Raw genomic sequence first — 24317 nt, 5'->3', positions numbered from 1 at the left:
GCAATGGTTTCGAAAAACAGTAAAGGCAGAGTTTGATACAAGTTACCTCTCATGGGGGTCCTCCCCCAAACTGGCTTCAGGCTCACTGCTGTTGCTTGAACCCAGCCCAACGGTAGTAATCCCTCCACTACTCCTGAATCTGCTGCTGTCGCTCCTCCATAGCATGGATCCTCTCACCTATGTGTCACTGCCAGTCCTGGGTGGACTGGATGTGCTGGCCAAGCGACTCGCCGATGTCATTAGCGCAAATGTTTAGCTCGCCCATCTGCTGAGTAAGAGAGCTAAAACCTCTAGATGAAGCTGTGCGTCTGGCGGAGATGGGGACCCCGCTAGAGCTGGAGCTGGTGGACCGGCGCCGAAGGGCCTGCCGTGTCCACTCGCCGGTGCTGGCGCTCTGCCACGAAGAACCACCAGCCTCATGCTGATGTGAGGGCTGTGGTTGCGGCTGCTGAAATGCTTCCCTTCTGGCCCTGCTTCTCGTGGTCCTGCCAGGTAAGCCAGAAACACTATGCCTGCAGCTTTCCTCTTGTGGAACATGAGGAATGGTTAGCGAATGGCAGTTATACAAATGATATCCCGCGTTTGGCAACGAGATTTCATTCACATAACCAAGAGAGAAAAAAACCAAGGAAACATTCGGGCCTTTCTTGAGTGTGTGGCCTTGAACCAAATAAGCTTCATCGATCAAAGCACGGTCATCCTCAATGAAGAGAACGGGGTTCCCATCTAAGATTCCCATGTTTGATGCGATGCGAGTAACCAAAGAAGTACACTCAATAGGACCCGTCATCCTAAAATTTGTAAGCCATTGCTTAACCATTGCTTTAGCGGGGGAGACTCGGATCTTGTTGACCAAGGCATATAATATCATCAACTCATCATTGCGCACTAATCGTGGATCATCTCTTGGAAAAAGAGTGATGGCCACCCACTTGTGCATCAAACGAAGAGTCGGATTTTGAATCTTATTGCACCGAGGTGCAAAATTGCCATGAACAACTTGATCCGAAATCAAACCCCAAAACTCATGACGATTAAAACCGCGGCAAGCTTTTTCAAGGGAAATCGGCAAGCGGGCATTAAAACCAAGGAGGTGGCTGAAATTTCTCCAAGTAAAATAGTATTCGTTCCCGAAAAATCGGAAACAAACACCGTCATCCACCTCCCGAAGAGTGCAAAGAAACTGGATGGTGAGGAGATGAGAACCATTCTCCTCAACGGGCACAAAACCATCCCATCCAACCACATGCCAAACGCGAGCAAAGTCAATGTTCATACCTGTTTTCTCGAGGAGGTCAGGATCGAAGGCTTTAGTGTGGCCAAAGCTCCGATGCTTGAGCATGGCATAGACTTGACGCTCACGATCATCCCACAAGCTGAGGTACGGTGCATCGTCGTCGTCCATCTCCATGTCCTCGGCTTGCGGCTCACCGACTTGCCCCTCAACTTGTTCTTTTTGTTCTTCTTGCTCGTAGTTCATCGTGGTTGGCATTGGTGTAGGTTCGGGAGAATGACGAGAGCTCGACCCACTCCGCGAACGGGATGAGATTGACCCTGTCATCTTCTTGAGAGCTCCAGAAATCTTTCAACCTACACCCTTCATGCTTGCAACAAGAACGAATGAGAACAACTCGATTCGGGTTACGTTAGTGAAATCAAAATGAAACTCTTACCCGAAAGTTGTTCCTCCAAGAGTGTGTACAATCTTGCAGCAAAGAAATGAGAGAGAGAGAGGTTTCTTGAAACCAATCTTGAACCAAAATCCAATGAAAACCCGAGAGCAAAGTTTGTGATAGGGAGTGTGAGAGTGAGGGAGTGAAAGCATGAGCATGAGAGCTTCCACACCCCCTCTCGGCCTCTATATAAAGACCAAATGGCGTGTGCACCCAAGGAGGAGTCAGGCACAATAGCTATGAAGCCGTTTGAAAAGGTGGGGCCCAGGAGCCGTTGCCCCTGGGTCGACCGACCTGTGGGGTCGGCCGGCCCCTGGGTGGGCCCTCTGGCACCCCCTTTTGGCCTGGTGCTCATCCAACGGTCATATGATTTGAAAATGAGGTGCACGGCCAAGACTTGCTCCGAAAAGATATTCAAAATAATTTTTCAAGGGATTCTGAAACTCAGAAAATATTTTTGGTATTTTTATAAAAAGGGAAAAGGTGCTAGAAAAATTTCAGCATGCAGAAAAATGATTTTCAAAATTTAAACATGTAGTGGGGAAAAATCAAAAGAGGTGAAAAACCAAAATGTGGAAAAAGCAAATATGAGATAAGTACCAATTTACCATTGGCAAGGGCCCATCATTTAAAGTCCAACATGCAAGACTTTCTCCGGTGTGCTCACCATCTGTCAGCCCGTCCTGGAGAATTGGATGAGGCCGAACTTTCGACCTTTCGCCACACCTTCTTTGATCTTCTTTTTTTGTGACGGTGCGGTCGGTCGGTGTTCTGGCTGGGGGAGTGATTCACCCCACAGCGGCTGCCCTTCGCTATCCTGATGAATCTGGAAGCACTGCTCCTCCCTGTGCTTCAACCTAGAAAACATATCCTCCTTTCCGACGCGAAAGTGGATTTCTCCTCTTCCGACATCGATCCTTGCCCTGGCGGCTCTCTGGAATGGTCGCCCAAGAATGAGCTGTATTCCGAGGTCGCCCTCTATATCCATTACCACAAAATTGGCAAGGACGAAGGAACCATTGACTCGTACCACCAAGTTTTCGACTACCCCTTCGGGATATCGCACTGTAGAATCTGCAAGCTGCACGAGCATAGATGTTGGGGAAAGAGTAGGATATTGGAGTTCTTCAAAAATTACCTTGGGCATAATGTTTATGCTTGACCCCAGATCGCACAGACATTGCTCGTAGTATTTGTCGTAGATCGAGCAGCTGGTCATGGGGACCCCTGGATCCTCTTGAACTGCTGCCACCAGGCCATCCCAAGAGTCGTTCCTTGGGGGATTGTACCTACCTGCATGGTTAGTGCGTGGCGGCCTCCGAGACGGGTTACCCCATCCGGCGGACACCATGTTGACATTTTCAATGGGAGTCTCGAGTTGCCCCGAGATCTTCCCACTTTCCACCGCAGGTACAGAAGCAGCAATTTGTGCAAGTTGGGTTTCTATCATTTTATCGAAACTTAGTTGGTTTTTAAGAGTTAAAGACAAAGTTTTGATTTTTACATTCAAATTTTCCAGGGTTTTATAGTTGGCCAAAAGCTTTTTATTTATATTTTCATTAATTTTAGCCTGGCCTAGAACAAGTTCTCTTAAGGGAGGTTGGTTTGAATTGAAATTCAAATTAAAAGAGGAGTTGAAATTATTACCTCCCTGGAATGGTGGATGCGGTTGGTTCCACCCCTGGCCTCCTTGTTATGGACGATACCCGTTGTTGTTGTTGTTGAGGTAGGCGCAGTCTTCACAGGTCTCGAGGTAGTCATTCCTCGAGTGTCCATCATTGCCACAGACTTCGCACACAGAGTGCGAACCCATGGCGTATACGGGAGCATGGATTTATTGCTTGCTCCCTTCATCGAGCTTCTTGATGAGGAGGTCCAGTTTAGCGGCAATCATATCCATCTCCTTGACGGTAAGCATGCCCTTCGTCCGGGGTTGGAGTCGTTCATTGCTCCATCCCTGATCGGAGACCATTTTCTCGACCAATTCTTTGGCTTTCATGATGGTCAGGTCAAGAAAGGCTCCTCCAGCAGCAGCATCAATGTGGGCTCTTGATGTCATCATTAGCCCATTGTAGAAGCTTTGTAGGATGAGACACTCATCCATTCCATGATGGGGACAGGCCAAGATGTATTCTTGTAGCCTCTCTCATGCTTTCGGGATGGATTCCATCCCTGTCTGCTGGAAACTTGATATCTTCCGGCACAGGGCATTTGTTTTGCCCAGCGGGAAGAACATTGCAAGGAACGTCTTGGAGCATTTATCCTAGGTGTCGATGTCTTTTTCCTTGTAAACCCACTGTTTCGCCTTCCCCAGCAAGGAGAAGGGAAACAGACGAAGCTTGATGGCATCGGCGGCGACACCCCGTATGACTACGGTGTCGCAGAGCTCCAGAAAATTCTGCAAGTGAGCATTGGCATCCTCATTCGGCTTGCTACAGAACGGGCTAGCCTGCACCATGTTGATGAGGCTTGACTTCAGCTCAAAATTCACGTCCCCAACATTGACATTGGGTCCAGTTGCCACATTGGCGGTAGAGGGGATGGAGAAGTCGTGGAGAGTCTTCTCAGCCATAGCCTCAAGAACAGGTGGTGCTTCAGAAATGGGTTCCTGTGCTGGGAGAACAGCCGGAGGAGGGACGACACGAGGTCGTGTCCTTCTCACGAGCTTCTCTGGATTTTCTGTGTAGTTTTTTGGCAGGGAGAAACCGGTCATACACTACCCCTATCTTCTTTCAAACACAAAGATAAAAGAAGACATAAAGTGACATTAGCCTGAAAGAGCAGTGACTATATCTTAATTATGAAGCCTAGATTAATACTAGAAAAGTATCTTTGTTCACATGCCATCCCCAGCAACGGCGCCAGAAATGCTTGTTGGCATTTTTTTAACGCAATCACTAGGAGCGGGGGTGTTAAGCCCATCCTTAGCAACGGCGTTAGAATTGCGTATTGACATTTCTTAGCATCATCACTAGGGGCGTGTTAATTCCCCCAGCAATGGCGCCAGGAACTGCCACACTCATGGTATAACTTTACGATTACAGAATGGATCCGCAAGCGCACGGATATACCACTATAGCATTTCACCCGAAGAGTAAGGGTATCATTATTTATATTTTCCCAAAGGATGGCAGTGGCAAAGGTACTGTACTTAGCATTAATCATGATATTGTACGTTAAGCAATAGGCATAGCTCTGACAGGGGTAAGCCATGATAAAGAAGATAAATCAGGGTAATGTGACACAAGCACACAACCAACACTCAAGGAGATAGGAAGAAAGAAAGAAAGAGAGAACAAAAGAACTAACTAAACTATGCTAAGTTAAGTTAGCTGGAGCTTAGGCTAGTTTAGGAGGTCCTAGTGCATCTATTCAAGGCAGAGGTTATGTTAGCACATAGTTAGGGCTGCAGGTGCCAGGAAATTGGGATACCGGGGAGAATGTCCCGCACTGAAGAACATCCAGTCCCATTACATCTTTGCATAAACTCCTACACCGTACCCAAACGTCGGGGAGTGCACTAATCGCAACACAGCTGTTACGACAGACGGACAGGGCTGTCACCACCTGCCGTCTACCCTAGTCACACCGTAGAGCACGGTCATATCAGAAGGATCCCGCATACCCGAGCACCACGCTCGTGTATGAAGTCACTACCCTAGCGTCCCCGGGTCTCCCACCCTTTCGGATGGACAAGTAAAATGCTAGAGCAAGCCCAAAAGCACAACGAACCAATATCCGTACCCGGATCATCTGGCCTAACCATATCCTTAGCATAACTCATGATAAACTGAAGTATGGATTGATAAACTATAGAGATAGCATAACAACCATGGCAAAAGCTCTATATTATGAATAGAATGCTGACAAATGGAATACAAAGTCATACCAAGAGCCGAGGATTGCTCGACAACCCCGAGGACGACTTGCGTCGCTAATGGAAGAATACTAGCCTAGCTCCACTAGCCTAAGAGCAAGAGAGAGAGAGCCTCCTTGGAAGAGTGTGGTGTGAAGTGTGTGTGTGTGTGTGTGTGTGTGTGTGTGTGTGTGTGTGTGTGTGTGTGTGTGTGTGTGTGTGTGTGTGTGTGTGTGTGTGTGTGTGTGTGTGTGTGTGTGTGTGTGTGTGTGTTGAGCGGGGTGGAGGAGATGCCTATTTATACTAGTGGAGACCGGTTTCTGCCAAAAGCATATATGGAAGGTGATCAGGTGCCTTGGCCGTGACTCCTCCTCGAAGTGCACCTGGACGGGATGTAGGTCATGTTCGGCCGACCCCTGGTGGTGCTCCCCCCCAGGTGTGCCTTCCTCTGGCAGATTGACAGGTGGGCCCTGAACCTTATCCTCTCGTGTATCTTGCGTGGCGCGCCCGTTTGCTCTGCCAGGTTGGCCCTTCTTGTAAGTGTGTGATGCCGGATGCGATCTTCTGCGTATTCTTGTGGCGTCTTCATCGTGTTTCCTTCTTATTCCGCTCTTGCTCATCTGAAATGTACAATTCTCCAAAACAACTCTGGAGCTAGGTCAGTGATACAATTATGCGAGTAAGGTGTATAGTTTTCCTTTATTATTGAGTATAGTTGACGGTCATATTTTGCACTTAAGGACCATCAACAACGGCTCGGCGCTACGGCCTCTCGCTGCAGCCGCGGGCGCCCCCGTGCCGCTGCTCCGTCGGGAGAGGGGGGAGAAAGGGAGAGAGGGGGGGCACGGCGAGAGAGGAGGAAGGGGGAGCTCTGAGAGGGAGCTGGGAGGTGCGGCAGGTGAGAGTTAGCTAGGGAAGAGGGGAGGGAGGTGCAGTACGGGAGAGGGAGGGAGGGAGGTGTCATGGGGAGTAGATTAGGAATGAGAGGTACAAAATAACCAGACGGATAGAAAAATATCGAGACGTGGGTATCACCGCCGGTTAGTATTACGAGTTGGTGGTGATGCCCGTCATGCCTATCATACGAACCGGCGGTGATACCTACTATCACCACTGGTTTCAAATAGAACCGTCCGTGATAGACTGTTTGCAATGACCCGATCTATAATAGCGTTTATTAATAGCAGAAAAATAGCTACTAATTATTTTCTGTCACAATTGATAATTGAATTGAGAAAGTGAAAAGTGAGAAATTACATCCTTATAAAATTAGATTGACTTATTCACTAAAATATTTAAAAATATTGTTCTATTGGACCACCTTCACCTGAAATCCTAGATTCATCACTGTCTTCCCGCAAACCTAATCTAGAAAGAAAAACGGGGCAAGCTGTCAGGAATCAGCCTGCCTCTGTCTTTTTCCTGCAAAGGTCAAAGCAGCATTATACTAGAATATATCGATCCTTATTTTATATATATATATGTATATATATCATCGATTCATCGGCCAGGCCAATTAAAAGGAATTTCTACCGCCTTTCTCACGGCAACATGCGCGTGATGATGACCTCGTGTAAACCATTATTATATTTTGGCCTTCCCATCCGCACGGGTCGATCGGCCTCCGAGACCCGGCGCTCCGGTCAGCAAATCAGCTTGAAGCTAGACGACGACCACCGGTAGATGATGATGAGAATTGAGAAGGAAATGATAAAAGCCTTAAAAGGAGATTGAGACGTACGCCATCCATCCCAGCACGCATCTTATTCCCAGCCGGACAATTTTGCTGGCGCTCGCATGCATACACACCGCCGAGTCGCGAGTCAATCCAGCTTGGCCGCCAAGCCATTGACAAGTCTGGGAGTCGGTAGCTGATTAGGATGTAAAGTATTCAATAGTCATTAATTCATTCCACCTAAGTGTTTGAACTTGTATCTTTGAGCTCCAAAAGGGCTAGGAGTAGTTAATTGTACGTGGATGTCTAACCACAGTCCTGGTGGTAGTACTAGCTTCGTTGGAGTACACATAGTGATGCATGCAAGTTCGAATCTATCTTGAAGTTATATATTAATTGGTTTGACTCAAATAAAACTCACTGATTTGAGTGGACTTATTAGTTTATAGATGGCCTCGATTCTTAGATGTCTGTGGTTGAATAAACTACTCCGATCCCTCCGTTTCAAAATGTAGATCGTTTTAATTAGCTTTTCTAGATTCATAGTAATTTGTTATAAATCTAGTTATAACATATGTGTAGATGCATAGCAAAAGTTATAAACATAAAAAAATAAAAACGACCTATATTTTGAAACAGATGGAGTGTAGCAGTGGTGATCCAGGGCTACCTATATTAGTAGCTACTATTGCCACATGCAGGCCAGAGTACATATGATAGCTAGTACTAACATTTGACATTTTCTCGTGGCTTCCTTTTTTAAACGATCAAGGGTTATTGTTCTTCTTTACAAGTTTTCTAACTTGAGAAATTTTGGAAATCTTGCGGTGACACTCATAATTATGAGCACAATAATCTTGCTTGCTTGTGATGGTAGTGTAGTCCTGAGAAGCAGATATCTCGCTCTCCAGTAGTCTGATTGTTGTCGAGATCAGAAACTAAGTCAAATCACTGTCATGTGGTCTGCGAGGGGTTTAGGCTAGTTTCAATGGGGATTTCACTGTATTAAATTCCACACCACATCATTAATTTTGTTGACGTGGCAAGGAGAGGGAACGAGAAAGTTTTATGGGATAATAGATGAGTTTTATCCCCATAAAACTCACCTAGCACAGTACCTAATTTCCAATCTTGATAACTGTGTCATAAAACTGTGCACTGAGACTGTGGCCTTAGATATCAAGCAAGTTGCAGTAAGGGGGCGCGGAGCAGCAGTATCTCTTGATCGACGCTCTGAGGTTCATTAAGGCGCCCGCGCCATGACGACATGCACATGAGCATTATTTATCTGGATCGATTCTCGAAGACCAGCGACGTGGATTGAGCCTGTCCAATTAGTAAGGTTGCGAGATACTATTATTAATTAATGTGTTGGGATCTCTGTAATTGATCAGCGGTCGGGTCGAGCCTCCCTGTTACTCTCGCGCTGAGGGCCCGATAGTGAGGTGAATTCAGCACGCAGATGCGGCTGTTTCGTGGAAGATTCAGATCAGTGCAAGCGTGGGTGACACGAGTAGGTCGGGATCAAGGACAGTGCAAGGGCGAGTAATGAACCTCACCACAGCTAGAATGTTTAGTCAAGATTATACCTCCTTAATTACTTGTGAGGTCCCGCCCAACCTGAAGCAGCCTCCTATCCGATCGACCGCAAAAAGCAGAGAAGACACAGTTGCGTAGCTACTAAATTTTAGTTGGGTGGATCCAAACAGATTCTAAGGCTAGAAACATAAATGTTCGTGAAACATTCACAATGCTGAGAACAAGGGAAACCAACATGCCTCCATACTCGAAAAGAAAGTTGTTTTGAATAAGGTTTGAGTCAAACATTGGGAATATAAATTATGAATAACTTTTAAGTTGTTGAGTTTCAAAACACAAAAACCATATGAATAGATTTGTCTTGAAAAATACTTTCATAAAAATATAAATATATCATTTTGTGATAAATATTTTATAAAAATAAGAAGTCAAAGTTAAACTTTGGACACCATATCACTGTCCAAAACGACTTTCTTTTCGAATATGGATGGAGTATGCAATCAAAAACAATTGACATAGCCTTTCAAAAAAAAACACTTACCATAGAATCGTGGCTACATTCCTTACCTTCAAGCCTTCAGCTAGGTCTCCCTCTATCCTTAAAGGTAGGCGTATTCGCTGCTTAAAAGTGACTAAGTGAGCTTAGACATGATCTTTTCTCTTCGAATATTATTTTCATCAATAGCTACAAAATTGCAGTTATAATAAAGTGCTTTAGAATACAGATCCAGCTTCGTTAATTTTTTCCATATATATAACTCGAATTTCTTATATTAAGATACATAACACCAAATAATAATGTAAATACACTATCAAGACATACTTAATGGTGAATCTAATAATTGAACTAATTTCGTTTGCAGGTGATGATGATGCTTTTTTCTGTAACATTTGATCAAAACTAGAGTAATTTTGAGTTACGCCAAAATCGAATTGTGCTGCATTTTTTAACAGAGGTACTTGTTGATGTCTTGATGCACATATATCCTGAGCTGCGCCCAGGCTGCCAATAAGACCAGTCTCAATGGAGGTTTCATGACATTAAATATCATCAATTTTGCTGACATGGCAAGGAGAGAGAAGAATCGAATTTTATGAGATGTGAGGAGAGTTTCATCACCATGAAACCCATCTGGCACAGTTACCTACACTACTAGAAAACACGCTAAAAGTCCACCTCAAAAATACCGGTACAAAGAAGAACCGGTACCTATGCTACCGGTTCTTCTTTATACTGGTACTTTTGGGGTGGATGGAAGTTTATGGAGAGCCTTAGATATCGGTTGGTGGTGTACCAGGTGGTAACACCACCCGATGCCTATGTGTAGCCTTAGGTACCGGCTGGTAACACCAGCCGGTACCTAAGGCTCGTCCATGAGTTACTTTAAAAGAAAAATATCTCTCTTTGTATCACAAGTAATGCGTAGGTGAGATAGTAAGAATGGTACACGCGAGGCAAGAGGTCTCGAGTTCGAATCCTAGCCTCCACCCGCACGCATATTTTTGAAAAAAAAAATGCTTTGGTACCGGATAAAAACATCATCCGGTACCAAAGAAGGGCCTTAGGTACCGGTTATTTTACTCGGTACCAAAGACTAAGTCTTAGGTACCGGATTCGGGGTACCGGTTCAAGAACCAGTACTAAAGGGCATTTTGAACCGGTGCCTTAAGCAATTTTTTTAGTAGTGCTAGTTCTTTTGAATCGGTGTCTTAAGCAGTTTTTCTAGTAGTGTTAGTTCTCAGTTTAGATAATTATGTCTATAAAACTCCTACTGAGACTGACCTAATGCCACAGAATACTATCCATCGGCCGTCTTGAAGTCTGGGGACCTCATGTCCTAACGGAACGCGGTCCATCTTGTGCAAACGCTGTGATTCCCATTTTGGGGGCGTGGCGCAGGGATGCCATTTTGCCATATGGTGCGCGGTGCAGCAGCAGCAGCACAGCCTTTTCCCCCGGTCCAAAAAAATGTACGCCGCCGGTCCACCTCCGCGTAGAGCATCCGTCGCCTGTACAAAAGCTCGCAGCGTGCGCATCGGTCCCTCGTGGAGAATATCGGCACGGCAGTCCGCCCACCGCAGGCGACATCACGTCGCACCGTCCGCTGCCCGCTGGAGCGCGGCGCACCACGGATCGGCGGCGGAGCCCACCACACACACATGGGTCAGCCGCTATCACGGTTTTAAATAGTTGGCTATAGTCTTCAATATAGATCGCTATAGTTTGTAAAAAGAACGGCCGCTATAGCATTTTGTCCGTTAAAATCGGTTATAATATATTAAATATCGGTTATAGTCCGCTAAACACTGTAATAATAATAATAATAACATGCCGGCGATTTAAAATCTTAGCCGCTCTTGACCATAAACCCCTGTTGCTCCGCTCGACCGCTCCCCGCCCGCCGCGACCTGACGACAAGAAACCTCCCCTCCCCTTGCATCGTCCTCCTCTGCTTCTCCTCCCCAGCCCCGCAGACCCTCCCAAAGAGGAGAGGGCCCCCAGACGAGCCTGATCAGCCTACTACCCAGGCACGCAGCCAGTCGTCCAGTCCACACGGTTCGCTCACCGGCCTCTGCATGCGCCGCCGCCAGCAGCGGTGATCATCGGAACCCCGGGCCACCGCATGGCCCTCGCGTCGTCGCCGCCGCCGCCGTGGTGGCTCACCACGGAGGCCTGCGACCTCCCATCCGGCTCCGGCGCGGGGCTCGGGGAGCTGGCCGCGTTCCTCTTCCTCTCCAGGTGCTCGCAGCGCGTGCTCCTCTCGGCCGCGTCGGCCGTGTTCCTGGTGGCCCTGCTCTGCCTCGGCGCGGCGAAGCTCGTCTCCACCCGGCGCCGGCGGCATGGCGGCGCCCTCAACGGCGGCGCCGACAAGGAGCCGCTGCTCGAAAGGGGGGATGATGATCCGGCGCCGGCGGTGCGGGTCGGGCCCGGGTTCGTCGTCGCGCTGGCGGCGTCCGCGGTCCTCGCCGCCTTCTACGGCGTCCTGCTCGTCCTCTCCCTCGTCGCGAGGCGCGGCGGGGCCCTGGAGGCGGCGTTCCCGGCGCTGCAGTGCGCGGCGCACCTGGCCGCCGCGGCGGTGGTCGCGCACGAGAGGCGGTTCCGCGCGGCGGCGCACCCGCTGGCGCTGCGGCTCTACTGGCTGGCGGCGGCCGCGCTGACGGCGCTCCTCGCCGGCACCGCAGTCGCGCGCCTCGCGTCCGGGGTCGCGGGCTCCCTCCCGGACGACGCGCTCGCGGTGGCGGCGCTGGCCCTGTCCCTCCCGCTCCCGCTGCTCGCCATCTCCGGCGCGACGGGCATCGTCACCCCCGCCGCGGCGGCCCCGGCGGGCGCGGCGGGCGACGACGGGAGCGCCGGCAAGGAGCAGAACGTGACCCCGTACGCGACGGCGTCGTGGGCGTCCCGCGCGTCGTGGGCGTGGATGAACCCGCTGGTGCGGCGCGGCTACCGCGCGGCGCTGGAGCTGTCGGACGTGCCGTCCCTGGCCCCCGCGCACCGGCCCGAGCGCGTGCACGAGCTCTTCACCCGGCACTGGCCCTCCCCCACGCCGAACCCGGCGAACCCGGTGCGGCGCACGCTGCTGCGCACCTTCTGGCCGCTGCTGGCGGTGAACGCGTCGCTGGCGCTGCTCCGGCTGACGGTGATGTACGTGGGGCCGACGCTGATCCAGAGCTTCGTGGACTACACCTCCGGCGGCGCGGGCGAGCGGGCGCTGGGGGAGGGGGCGCGGCTGGTGGCGACGCTGCTGGCGGCCAAGTGCGCGGAGGCGCTGTGCAGCCACCAGTACAACTTCCACTGCCAGAAGCTGGGGATGCAGATCCGGGGCGCCCTCATCGTGGCGCTCTACCGCAAGGGGCTCCGGCTGTCGTGCTCGGCGCGGCAGCGGCACGGGCTGGGCATGATCGTCAACTACATGGCCGTCGACGCGCAGCAGCTCTCCGACATGATGCTGCAGATCCACTACCTCTGGCTCATGCCGCTCCAGGTACGCTACTCACCATCGCGTTTGATCGATCGTGACTGCATGTAATGTCATGTCCCGCGCGGTGCGCTGATCGCAGCTAGGAGTATGTACTACTAGATTCGATCCGGCCGGCACGGCGACGGCACGTCGTCGTCATGTAGCGGGGAAGCGAATGTGCGATGCGCGCGTGTCGCACGGCCGCGGCCGGCGCCGGTGTTGCATTGGCAGCCTTTTTTTTTTCTTTTTGCGGGTAGCTTTTCGTGTTGGTTGCTTTTGGCGACGATGGCTCGTGCTCCTCGTGTTCACCTAGCTCATAGTTGATGCGAAGGGTGCTGCTTTTTTTTTTGTTCCCTGGAGGCTGGAGCCACGATTTGTGACTTGTGAGGAGGGTATGGAGGGGCGCATGGACTGGAGAAGTGCGTGGAGAGTGGGGACCGGGAGAGACAGACCGAGAGAGCCCTGGGGAGGTTGCATTGCGTGGGGCAATCCGCAATGCCACACTAATTTTCTTTTTTTTGAAAAATTAATTTTGGTGACCAAGGGAGGGCAATCCGCAGATTGCAGACCCCTATGAAAAAAGAAATGAGCTAGGCATATAATCTCACACACTGATCTTTCAAAAAAAAAAAAACCACACACACTGACATATGAGGAATATACGGTCGATCGGTATGCATGCCTGGTTTCGCCACTGCCACTACTACTGCCGCCCACAAATTAAAATAGTGGGCCGCTGTTGCGCACAGACAGCAGGATACAGCTGCCTACGCAGTACGCACTCTTCCAGGTCATCACTGCAATAGTCATCTGCGGCTGTGATGGAGCCGAAGACGCTGGCCGTCGTCAGCACGTCCGCATCGGCGATGCCTCCTTGTTCTTGTTCTTGTTCGCTTCGGCGTCGGCTCCGCCTTCCCTCCTTGTCACTTGCTTGCGTCCAGGTTCGTTCGTTCGGCCGACGGCCTATGATAATACTATCTTATTACTGTCCGCACGATCGACATATTTTCCAAATCTGAGGTCTCCATCGATCCGGGCGGAACCGTCGACGGGGTAGGTATGTATCATAACTTTTTCTTCTTCTCCAAAGCAAGTTGTAAGTTGGCTAAATATTAAGGTGGAGAAGAGAGAAGAGGAAAACGAAAGGAGGTGGGCTCTAAACTTACAGTCCGCTTATGCACATGCACAAGAACTAAGAAAATTTGTGAGAGAGTCAAGTGGACCATACATTAATAGTGAAGGACTCAACTATTATATAAATGGGCTGAAAGAAGGCTAAAAAAATCTATACAGCCAGCGGCTGGCAGTATTGTTAGCCTTGCTCTCACGATGAGTAGCAGTTGTGCTTACAACAAGGAGTGTAAAATAAACCAGTGCGCTGCATGCGCGACGCTGGGGTGCAGACGCCATGTGGCAGGCGTTCATGCCACGTCGCCCCAAGCCAAATTATTGTTTCTTAATTAGAAACCAGTGATCTTATAGGATCCACTCCCTCCGTCAAGAAATTGTATGGCGTCCTAAGTTTTTACAAGCAGATTATGAAAGTAGAAAAAAAGCGCATGTAGTAGTTCTAAGGCCATTCTCAATGAAAGTTTTATGAAAATAAGCACATGTATGTAGTATGCGCATGTAGGTAGTATGCAAGCAGATTAGTATGACTTTTTCCTCCCTTGGTCACCAAAATTAATTTTTTTACAAAACTAATACCAAAACTAAGAAAATTAGCATGACTTTTTTTCCCAAATGAACCTATTCGGTACAAATTTTAAACTCTCAAATGTCTTACATTTGATGACGGGGTAAGTAGTTGTTTAGTTGGGAAAATTTTTAGGGTTTTGGAATTATAATACTTTCGTTATTTTTTGTCAATTAATATTCAATCATAGACTAATTAGATTTAAAAGATTCGTCTCATCATTTATAGTTTAACTGTGTAATTAGTTATTTTTTTCAACTGTATTTAATATTTCATGCATATGTTCGAATATTCGATGTGATGGGTACCGTAGAAATTTTTTTGAAAACTAAACAAGATGCTTTTTTTGTTACGTGCGGTGTTTTTGTTTTCTGTGTAATTAATCCACCAGCAGCAGTACTACTGTTTAATACAATTTAGATACTGCTCCCTAGCTAGGGTAGCGGTTTCTACGGGGAGTTCTTTAAAAATGAGCCTTTTTTTTGGGACTGGGATCCGATTGAGGATTGACTCGCTTCTCGAAGACGTATGCCTGTCTCCGAATCCAACATGCAAAGCCCTCCACGTGCTCCTGCTGCCAGAGTGGTTATAGCATGACATCCGGGACCACCGTCCTTGATTACATACATTTTCTTACACTGTTTACGTACTATACAACACTATTCCTGCCTTTCTCGATTATTATATACTATATCTCGAATTGCGTTTGGAGAATAACGCAAGGATCAACGCTGTACCGTCCCGCGTGCACATTTTTCTTTTTATTACATCCATCGAAATTTCCATTTTCCAATGTTAGTTATGTCGGTTCCTTCATGAATTTTGCTGTACTTGCTACGGATTTCTTTCACCCTAATGAATGATTAATAATGCTCCGCAAAAAAAAAACAGGTGGGCGTGGCGCTGGGCCTCCTGTACACGTACCTTGGCCCCCCGGTGACGGCGGCGCTGGTGGGCGTCGCCGGCGTCATGGTGTTCGTGCTGCTGGGCACCCGGCGCAACAACCGGTACCAGTTCTCGCTGATGAAGGAGCGCGACAAGCGGATGAAGGCGACCAACGAGATGCTCAACTACATGCGCGTCATCAAGTTCCAGGCGTGGGAGAACCACTTCGACGCGCGCATCCGCCGCTTCCGCCGCCTCGAGTTCGCCTGGCTCTCCCGCTTCATGTACTCCATCTCCGGCAACATCGTCGCGCTCTGGAGCGCCCCCGTCGTCGTCTCCGCGCTCGTCTTCGCCACCTGCGTCCTCTCCGGGACGCGCCTCGACGCCGGGCTCGTCTTCACCGCCACGTCCTTCTTCAAGATCCTCCAGGAGCCCATGAGGAACTTCCCGCAGGCAATGATACAGGCGTCGCAGGCCATGATCTCGCTGCAGCGACTCGACTCGTACGCTCTCGTTGTTATATTTATATATATATATATATATATATATGTGTGTGTGTGTGTGTGTTATATATATATATATGTGTGTTATATATAACATATATATATATATATATATATATATATATATATATATATATATATATATATATGCTGGACATACAGGTACATGACGAGCGCGGAGCTGGACGACGGCGCCGTGGAGCGGGAGCCCACCGCGGAGTCAGGGAGCGACGGGGCGGCCGTGCAGGTGGCCGGGGGCGTGTTCGCGTGGGACGACGAGGTGGAGGCCGGCCAGGAGGTGCTGCGCGGGGTCGACCTGGACATCCGGACGGGCGCGCTGGCGGCCGTGGTGGGAATGGTCGGCTCCGGCAAGTCGTCGCTGCTCGGATGCATCCTCGGCGAGATGCGCAAGGTCTCCGGCAAGGTACGCACGCGCGTGCGGCTCACCCTACTACGTACTGCCTGTTATTACTACTGCGCGCATGCGTTTGAGCCATTCACCTACGTAGTACTATACGAATCTAATTAACACATAATAACTGAAGTCAACTTGCACTCATATTATTCATGATAACATGCATGGTGGTTGCATTGCATTGCACCGATACAGTAGCACTGATACTAATTAATCCGTGCTGGGCCTGGTCTTGGACCAGAAATGTGCATGGTCCGGTAGTAACTTAGCTAAACGAATGAACCCTTGCGTGTACCCTATCTTGGAAAATGATTGCCCCCATCTTCCTTTGACCAAGGTATATAGCTAGCTACTACCACAACACATACAAATTTGACATGCCACCGGCTTGAAATAAATTATGCACGCACGCACCACACGTTGCCATCGGCAATGCTATTCTACACCTAGGTATGTAGAATATTATTCAGTTCCCCACCCACCTTCTACTAGCAAAAATAGCCGTCAAAATAAATTTACCAAATTACTGAACAATGTTCACTAATAGCTCGCCGGTTACTGAACTGCTAAAACTTTGTTCGGTAATTTTGCTCAGCTTAGCTATTGGTGTAGAATGAACGGTTGAACAATGTTCAGTAATACAAGCTCGCCAGTTACTAAACTACTGGCAATTTATTTAGTAATTCTGCTCAGTTTAGCAATACAGCGTTGAGCTTGATTGGTAATGCATAGTATATATGTATCTTCATACCCAGCTCTATAAATATAATAATGCTTCGCCTGGTAGTCCATCCATAGTTGTCAGCCGCAGCTACTACATTTTCTTCCACGCATCTCTTTGAAAATAATGATTATACTAAGTAAATCTTACTAGAAAGCAAGTAAAAAGGTGCAATAGTCGCCCGAACATTAAAACCTACTGCATGGCTCCCATGCTTGCTCACTTTTGCTGTGCCTCGGAAATATTTTTCTAAACTCAATTACAGTACACTGGACGGCGATATTTAGTATCTTATAATAGGGCAAAAAAAACCCTACAATAATCCAGCCATGAGATGAGAATCTAGACGCGCGCAGGTCAAGCGAGTCACTCCAAGAGAAATGAAAGATCAAGCATTGCAGAGATCTCGATCCGATAGATTCCGATGCCGCATCGCCCACCCGGGGCATCTTTATCTGGAAAAAAAAAAGTGCGCCGCCCTAGCCACTCTCGTACTCGTAGTAGTTGTACGTAGATCTCTCTGACGATGATAACATACATGTCCCATCAAAAAGTTATTTGTCCTAAGCGCTGGAGGGGTTATGCTTGTTGCCGAGTCTTGCCAGTTGATGCTGCGCACATAAAGCGAAATCGTACGAGTCTAAAAAGGAACATACAGATGATTGGTAATAATATGTATTCAGCGTGCGGGGTGGTATACCGGCGCGCGCGTACAGTTCTTGGCAACGTGCCAATGTTTGAGAGATCAGACAAGACACAGCAGCATATACTAGTGCAAAAAGACAAGATGGATCGATACCTCAGGTCAGCTGATGTACTTAGTACTATAGTCTAGTGGAATCGTCCGAGCCAAGAACAGAACACTGAACATGTTCCAAAAGGGGGGGCTTATCGATCAGCACTGCGTGCGGACGCGCGCTTTCCATTGGTTTCCCGTCACCTCTCATGTGGTCTGGACACCGGCTCAGAACTAAGTACTACTGTACCCTGCGCCAGCGAGTGGTTGGCTGTGAACAGTGCAGGGAATCGTTGAAGATCTTCAGCTGCGTCTTGGATGCCATAGCCATTGGCCAGCAGCCCAGCGCTGTTTTTTTCCTTCTTTGGAAGAACCTTGGTCAGCAGTGTTACGTGGACACCAACATGCATGAGAGTCCGACCCCAATTCAGGTTAGGTTGTGGGCCGGGACATGTTAGTTTATACTAGGCAATTATGCTCATGCGTTGCTACAGACAGAACTAGCACAAGTATCGGATTTAATTTGTAGGGATCTACATGATCGAGTCGCGGACGGAGGGCTGCTCCGACTTACATACGAGATCGATTAAGACTCACCTGTCAATGACACAAGATGATCAAACCAAAAATTTAGGCGGAAACCTTAATTGCTTTAGAAATAGGTATAGATTTGGGCCTTGATGGTGGAATTTGGCTTAGATTCGGGGGTCCAATTCGGAGTTTTTCCTATTCTTGGATTTGAGTGTCCAAGGTGACATTAGATTTGAGACGCAGGTGGTCTCGTATAGGGGTGGGGAAAACCGTAAAAAACAGAAATGGAATAGCCACTTTTTCGGCTTATTCAGTTTCCACTTTCCATAACAGTTTTCTTTCACTTTTGTGTGGTTCTTTTGGTTTCAGCTTTTAAAACTGAAACTAGCCTAAAAACTGAATCGTGGTATTACCAGTGAACTTATGCTAGCACCATCTCCAAAAGTGAAACAATTTGAGTTTGACCGTTGGCCGTACTGTGATTTTGTCATTCTGTATATGAATGTACGGCTATATTTGCATTAGAATAATGATACGCACTTTGCCATTTGTATTCCTGAATTTGTTAAAAGGTTGATGTTTACTGAAAAGAAAACCGAAAATTTAGGTCTTAGTTTTTTTTGGCAATTCAGATTTGTTATTCGGTTTTAATTTGGACTGCCAGTTTTGAGAAGCTGAAGAAAAGAATATTTGAGTTCAATCTTTGAGAGAGCAACCCTGCTGCCTCCTATTTTCATAGGGGGAAAACAGAAGCCTCATCTGATCTGTTGCGGCAAATGATTACAGGTGAAGGTGTGTGGCAGCACAGCTTACGTCGCGCAGACGGCATGGATTCAGAACGGCACCATCGAGGAGAACATCCTCTTCGGGAAGCCCATGCACCGGGAGAGGTACAAGGAGGTCATCAGGGTGTGCTGCCTGGAGAAGGACTTGGAGATGATGGAGTTTGGCGACCAGACGGAGATCGGCGAGCGTGGCATCAACCTCAGTGGCGGGCAGAAGCAGCGCATCCAGCTCGCCCGTGCCGTCTACCAGGACTGCGATATCTACCTCCTCGACGATGTGTTCAGCGCAGTCGATGCGCACACCGGCACTGAGATCTTCAAGGTACCTTGTGGTCGTAGAATTGGTGAACTTGGTCAGATACTGAACTTATGTGCTTCAGATTCCAAAATGAATGAATAGCAGTAGGCCGAATTCAACGTCTGCTTATGTTTGTGCAGGAATGTGTGAGAGGTGCTCTGAAGAACAAGACCATAGTGCTTGTGACCCACCAAGTTGATTTCCTGCACAATGCCGATATCATATACGTAAGCGCCTTGTGCTTTTTTAATTCGTAACTGTTCTCAGTTGATTCCGGTCACATTAATTTGGGCATCTCTGAATTGAATCAACCACTTCGCATCCTTGTAGGTGATGAAGGACGGCGCGATCGTGCAATCGGGCAAGTACGACGAGCTCCTCCAGCCCGGCTCCGACTTCGCGGCGCTGGTGGCGGCCCACGACAGCTCCATGGAGCTCGTGGAGAGCGCGGCGCCGGCGAGCGAGCGCGAGCTTCCCCTCTCCCGTGAGCCGTCGACCAAGAACGCCGCCGACTCGCCCTCCTCGTCCTCCATCGTGGTGCCCAAGGCCGAGAAGGCGTCGGCGCGGCTGATCAAGGAGGAGCAGCGCGAGAGCGGGCACGTGAGCCTCGCCGTGTACAAGCAGTACATGACGGAGGCGTGGGGCTGGTGGGGCCCGCTCGTGGTGGTGGCGGTCTCCGTCGCGTGGCAGTGCTCGCTGGTGGCCAGCGACTACTGGCTCGCCGACGAGACCTCCGACGAGAACGCCGCCTCGTTCCGGCCGTCCCTGTTCATCAACGTGTACGCCATCATCGCAGCCGTCTCGGTGGTGCTCGTCACGGCGCGCGCCTTCCTCGTGGCCTTCATCGGCCTCCAGACCGCGGACAAGTTCTTCAAGCAGATCCTCAACAGCATCCTGCACGCGCCCATGTCCTTCTTCGACACCACGCCGTCCGGCAGGATCCTCAGCAGGGTACGGCGTCGCGTCGGGACACCCGCCCTTCTCTGTCTGATTTGCTCGATCCTGTTCTTGTAATCTATCTGATGAGTGTCTGACATGGTTTGTGATCTCCTACCCGCAGGCGTCGTCGGATCAGACGAACGTCGATCTCTTCCTGCCGTTCTTCGTCTGGATGAGCGTGTCCATGTACATCACCGTGATCAGTGTGCTGATCGTCACGTGCCAGGTGGCGTGGCCGTCTGTCGTCGCCATCATCCCTCTGGTGATACTGAACCTCTGGTACCGGGTGAGTCTGCTCTGCTGCCATGGCAACAACTCTCTCTCTGATGCTTTCACTTTGTTTTTCTCTGCACTTGCTGCGGCCTGCGGGTCTTGACGATCCGGTGTGATCCACTGCAGGGCTACTACTTGGCGACGTCAAGGGAGCTGACCCGCCTCGAGTCGATCACCAAGGCTCCGGTGATCCACCACTTCTCGGAGACGGTTCAGGGTGTCATGACCATCAGGTGCTTCAGAAAGGAGGACAGCTTCTTGCAAGAGAACCTGAACCGGGTGAACGCGAGCCTCAAGATGGACTTCCACATCAACGGTGCCAACGAGTGGCTTGGTTTCCGGCTCGAGCTGGTCGGAAGCTTTGTTCTCTGCTTCACAGCCTTGCTCATGGTCACGTTGCCGAGCAACTTCGTGAAACCAGGTGGGCTTCTACCATCTGATTGACTGTACAGTCGTTACCATCATGTCTTCTGTGTGGAAATATTGTGACGTTCTCTATTCTCTAATGGTTCTCTGAATACCCTTGTCACGATGCAGAGTATGTTGGTCTATCACTATCATATGGTCTGTCGCTCAATTCGGTCATGTTCTGGGCAATCTGGATCAGTTGCTTCATAGAAAACAAAATGGTCTCAGTTGAGAGGATAAAGCAGTTCTCAAACATTCCTTCAGAGGCCGCATGGAGGATCAAGGACTGCCTACCAGCTGCTAACTGGCCAACAAAAGGCGACATCGATGTCGTTGATCTCAAGGTACGTCCCAAAACTGATACTCTGATACATTATATATATATTTTTTAAAAAAAGTCAATGTGGTGCAGCAGTCAAGAATTTGAGAAGTATGAAGTAATACGAGTTTGTCTCTCTGCTTCTGCAGTTTAGGTATAGGCACAACACTCCTCTAGTGTTGAAGGGCATCACAATAAGCATACATGGAGGAGAAAAGATTGGAGTCGTTGGCCGAACCGGTAGCGGAAAATCAACACTTATCCAGGCATTGTTCAGAATAGTGGAACCTTCTGAGGGGAAAATAATTATCGATGGAGTTGACATCTGCACTTTAGGACTCCATGACCTTAGGTCTCGGTTTGGCATCATTCCTCAGGAGCCTGTTCTCTTTGAGGGGACCATTCGGAGCAACATTGATCCGCTTGAGCAGTATTCTGATGACGAAATCTGGCAGGTACATATTTCAACTATAAGCCTATTTTTTTTTCATCTATTTGTTTTTTGCTATCATCTTATTAGAAGCTAAACTTGATTCCCTTTTAGGCTTTGGAACGTTGTCAGTTGAAAGAAGCTGTGGCTTCAAAACCCGAAAAGCTTGACGCTTCAGGTATGTTAACTATTAACCTAAGTGTTTAATATCCTGAGAAAATAATATGAATTTTTCTTTTTTCCTATTTCAATGTTACATACTGTTTCTCCATTAAACATGTGTAAAATAGTGATTTAAGGGTACTATGTCAGCTACTTGCAAGAAGAACTTGAAGGAGAAGGCCCAAGTTTTTCCTTTTGAACCAAAGAAATTTGTTGAAACATTTGATGCAGCTACATACTGACAATGAACATATTTTACCTTTTTCTCTACCTAGTTGTCGACAACGGTGAGAACTGGAGTGTAGGACAGCGGCAACTATTGTGCCTGGGCCGGGTGATGCTGAAACGCAGCAGGATACTGTTCATGGATGAGGCCACTGCTTCAGTTGATTCCCAAACTGATGCTGTGATTCAGAAGATCATCCGGGAAGACTTTGCAGCTTGTACAATCATCAGCATTGCCCACAGAATACCAACAGTCATGGATTGCGACAGAGTCCTGGTTATCGATGCAGGTAACCATCTAAATTAAGCTTAACACCCTGTTCGCGAATCGCGATAATGCTACATGGCACTGAACTTCAGAGCTTCTTAGCAATATACTAGCATTTTAGAACTCTAGCTCAGGCTGCACAATGTCATCACAATTATCAATCTAAAATCTGAATCGTTGCTCTATAACAGGACTAGCAAAGGAGTTTGACCGGCCTGCGAATCTGATCGAGAGGCCATCACTCTTTGGGGCATTGGTTCAGGAGTACGCAAACCGGTCATCCGATGTGTAGCCTTGGAGATGGCATAAGTTTTGACTCAAGAGTTTGGAGGAAATAGGTGTTGAACTAGCAAGCTGCATTCATTTGCTCCGGAAAAAACTGCGAGCCCTCAAAATTTCGTAAGCGGTAACCGGGTTCTGCGGAAGGTCAGAGAAGGAGCCACGATGCGATTCAAGGCATCGAGATGACTGAGACGAAGTAGATATCAAGATGTGTTTCAGCCGTTTAAGCTGAAATTTTCGAATACTGTGAGTTGAAGATGATGGATGAATGTACTGTTCAACTAGAATATTGTCACTAGGGCAGATTTTCTGCAGACCAGATCAGCTGTATGGAACTAAAAAAAACTCTGTCCGGCATTTTCGCCCTTCAGTTTCGACAATGCCATTCATATTTTGATATTGTAGGCTAAACACAGCTCCATGTCAAATGTAAAAAAAAACGGTTCAAGCCTTTACTTCTGGTATTTTGCTAGTGGAACAATCTCATTCTCAGCTCTAGTCTTATGAATTCTTCCTTTCAAAAAAATATCTTATGAATTCTTCCTTTCAAAAAAAAAGTCTTATGAATTCTTACTGCTTCTGCTCCCTCTAAAGCTATTCTAAACCGGTTGGCACGTAGCTGCCCGTCTTTTGATTGCGTGAAAGTCTACACTACCATATTGTACTACGGCATAGCCAAAGCACGAGCAGGCCCCGCATGTCAGTGGGGTGAGGTGCACCGACCAAGCTATAGGCCCGACCCCATGTCCAAGGCTCCAAGCTACTCCTTCCCGCCACCCCTTCCTCCCGCGCTCTACTCTTCACCACACCAGCTAGTGCTAGCTATCTCTCCTCCTGTCATGTGACCGACCTCCCCACTCCCTCACTCTATTTCTCTCTCCCTGCATGCTCAGCTCAGCTCAATCCTCCCTCCCCTCCTCCTCGCCGCTACCATTCTCGTTGCGGCATTGCCCCAATTTAGCACCGAGACGGACGCGCCAACCTCCCCCGCCCCTCACCGTCCATCCACACTACCCTCCCGCCATTCTCGCTCCGCGCGGCGGCACGGCGCCCATGCAGCGGGAGCAACGAAACATGCAAGCAAAAAATGGGCACCGCGCGCGATCCCCGGCACCCGCTTCCGCCGGCCTTAGATTGCCGCCCGGGCCCTCGGAATTGGGGGAGGTTTCGGCGTTGCGTTGATTCCTCGAACCAACGCGCGGCGCGGGGTCCCGGCCATGGCGCAGCTGCCGCCCAAGACCCCCGCCATGGCGCCAGCATGGCCCGAGTTTGGAGGCGGGCACCACCATCACCAGTGCAGCCCCTCCGTGGGCACGTTCCTCGCCGCGCCCATGCCGCTGCTCCCCTCGCCGCAGCAGCCGTCCTGGGTCGAAGAGTTCCTTGACTTCACGGCCGCCAAGCGCGGCATGCACCGCCGCACCGTCAGCGACTCCGTCGCCTTCCTCGAGCCCGGCCCCGACGACGGCAATGCCGGCGTCGGTTCGCACGACTTCGACCGCCTCGACGACGACGACCAGCTCCTTTCCATATTCTCAGATGACCTCTCGCCACCGAAGGGAATCGGGTAGGCTACGCTAGCATCACTACCGTATATATCCAAGATATTTGCGAGTAGAAGATCATAGATCGTTACCACTAGACGCGCAGCGCAGCGGAAGAAGTCGCGCGTCGATGTAGAGGAAGTAGTCGATCACGTCACACGAATCGAGCTCCTCGTACTTGATCCCAGCAACCGATCA

General features: G+C 49.0%; 1 protein-coding gene and 1 non-coding gene across 2 annotated transcripts; both read left to right on the top strand.

The window, feature by feature from the left end:
* Positions 1 to 3775: 3775 nt before the first annotated feature.
* LOC120710856 lies at positions 3776 to 3882 on the top strand. Its single transcript, XR_005690033.1, has one exon. It is a non-coding gene; the product is annotated as a small nucleolar RNA R71 (small nucleolar RNA).
* A 7277-nt stretch (positions 3883 to 11159) lies between these two features.
* On the top strand, positions 11160 to 23047 carry LOC120706876 (ABC transporter C family member 14-like). Its single transcript, XM_039991623.1, has 13 exons — positions 11160 to 12726; positions 15290 to 15786; positions 15949 to 16210; positions 18976 to 19296; positions 19413 to 19499; positions 19603 to 20223; positions 20333 to 20497; positions 20611 to 20905; positions 21022 to 21236; positions 21361 to 21666; positions 21756 to 21819; positions 22079 to 22318; positions 22488 to 23047. Exons 1-13 carry the CDS (start codon positions 11368 to 11370, stop codon positions 22586 to 22588), a joined length of 4533 nt encoding a protein of 1510 aa, XP_039847557.1. The 5' UTR covers positions 11160 to 11367; the 3' UTR covers positions 22589 to 23047.
* The last annotated feature ends 1270 nt before the right edge of the window (positions 23048 to 24317 follow it).

This window comes from Panicum virgatum, chromosome 5K (assembly GCF_016808335.1).
Source record: "Panicum virgatum strain AP13 chromosome 5K, P.virgatum_v5, whole genome shotgun sequence".
In the NCBI taxonomy this organism is placed as follows: domain Eukaryota; kingdom Viridiplantae; phylum Streptophyta; class Magnoliopsida; order Poales; family Poaceae; genus Panicum; species Panicum virgatum.
This window is presented reverse-complemented; position numbering and strand designations above follow the sequence as displayed.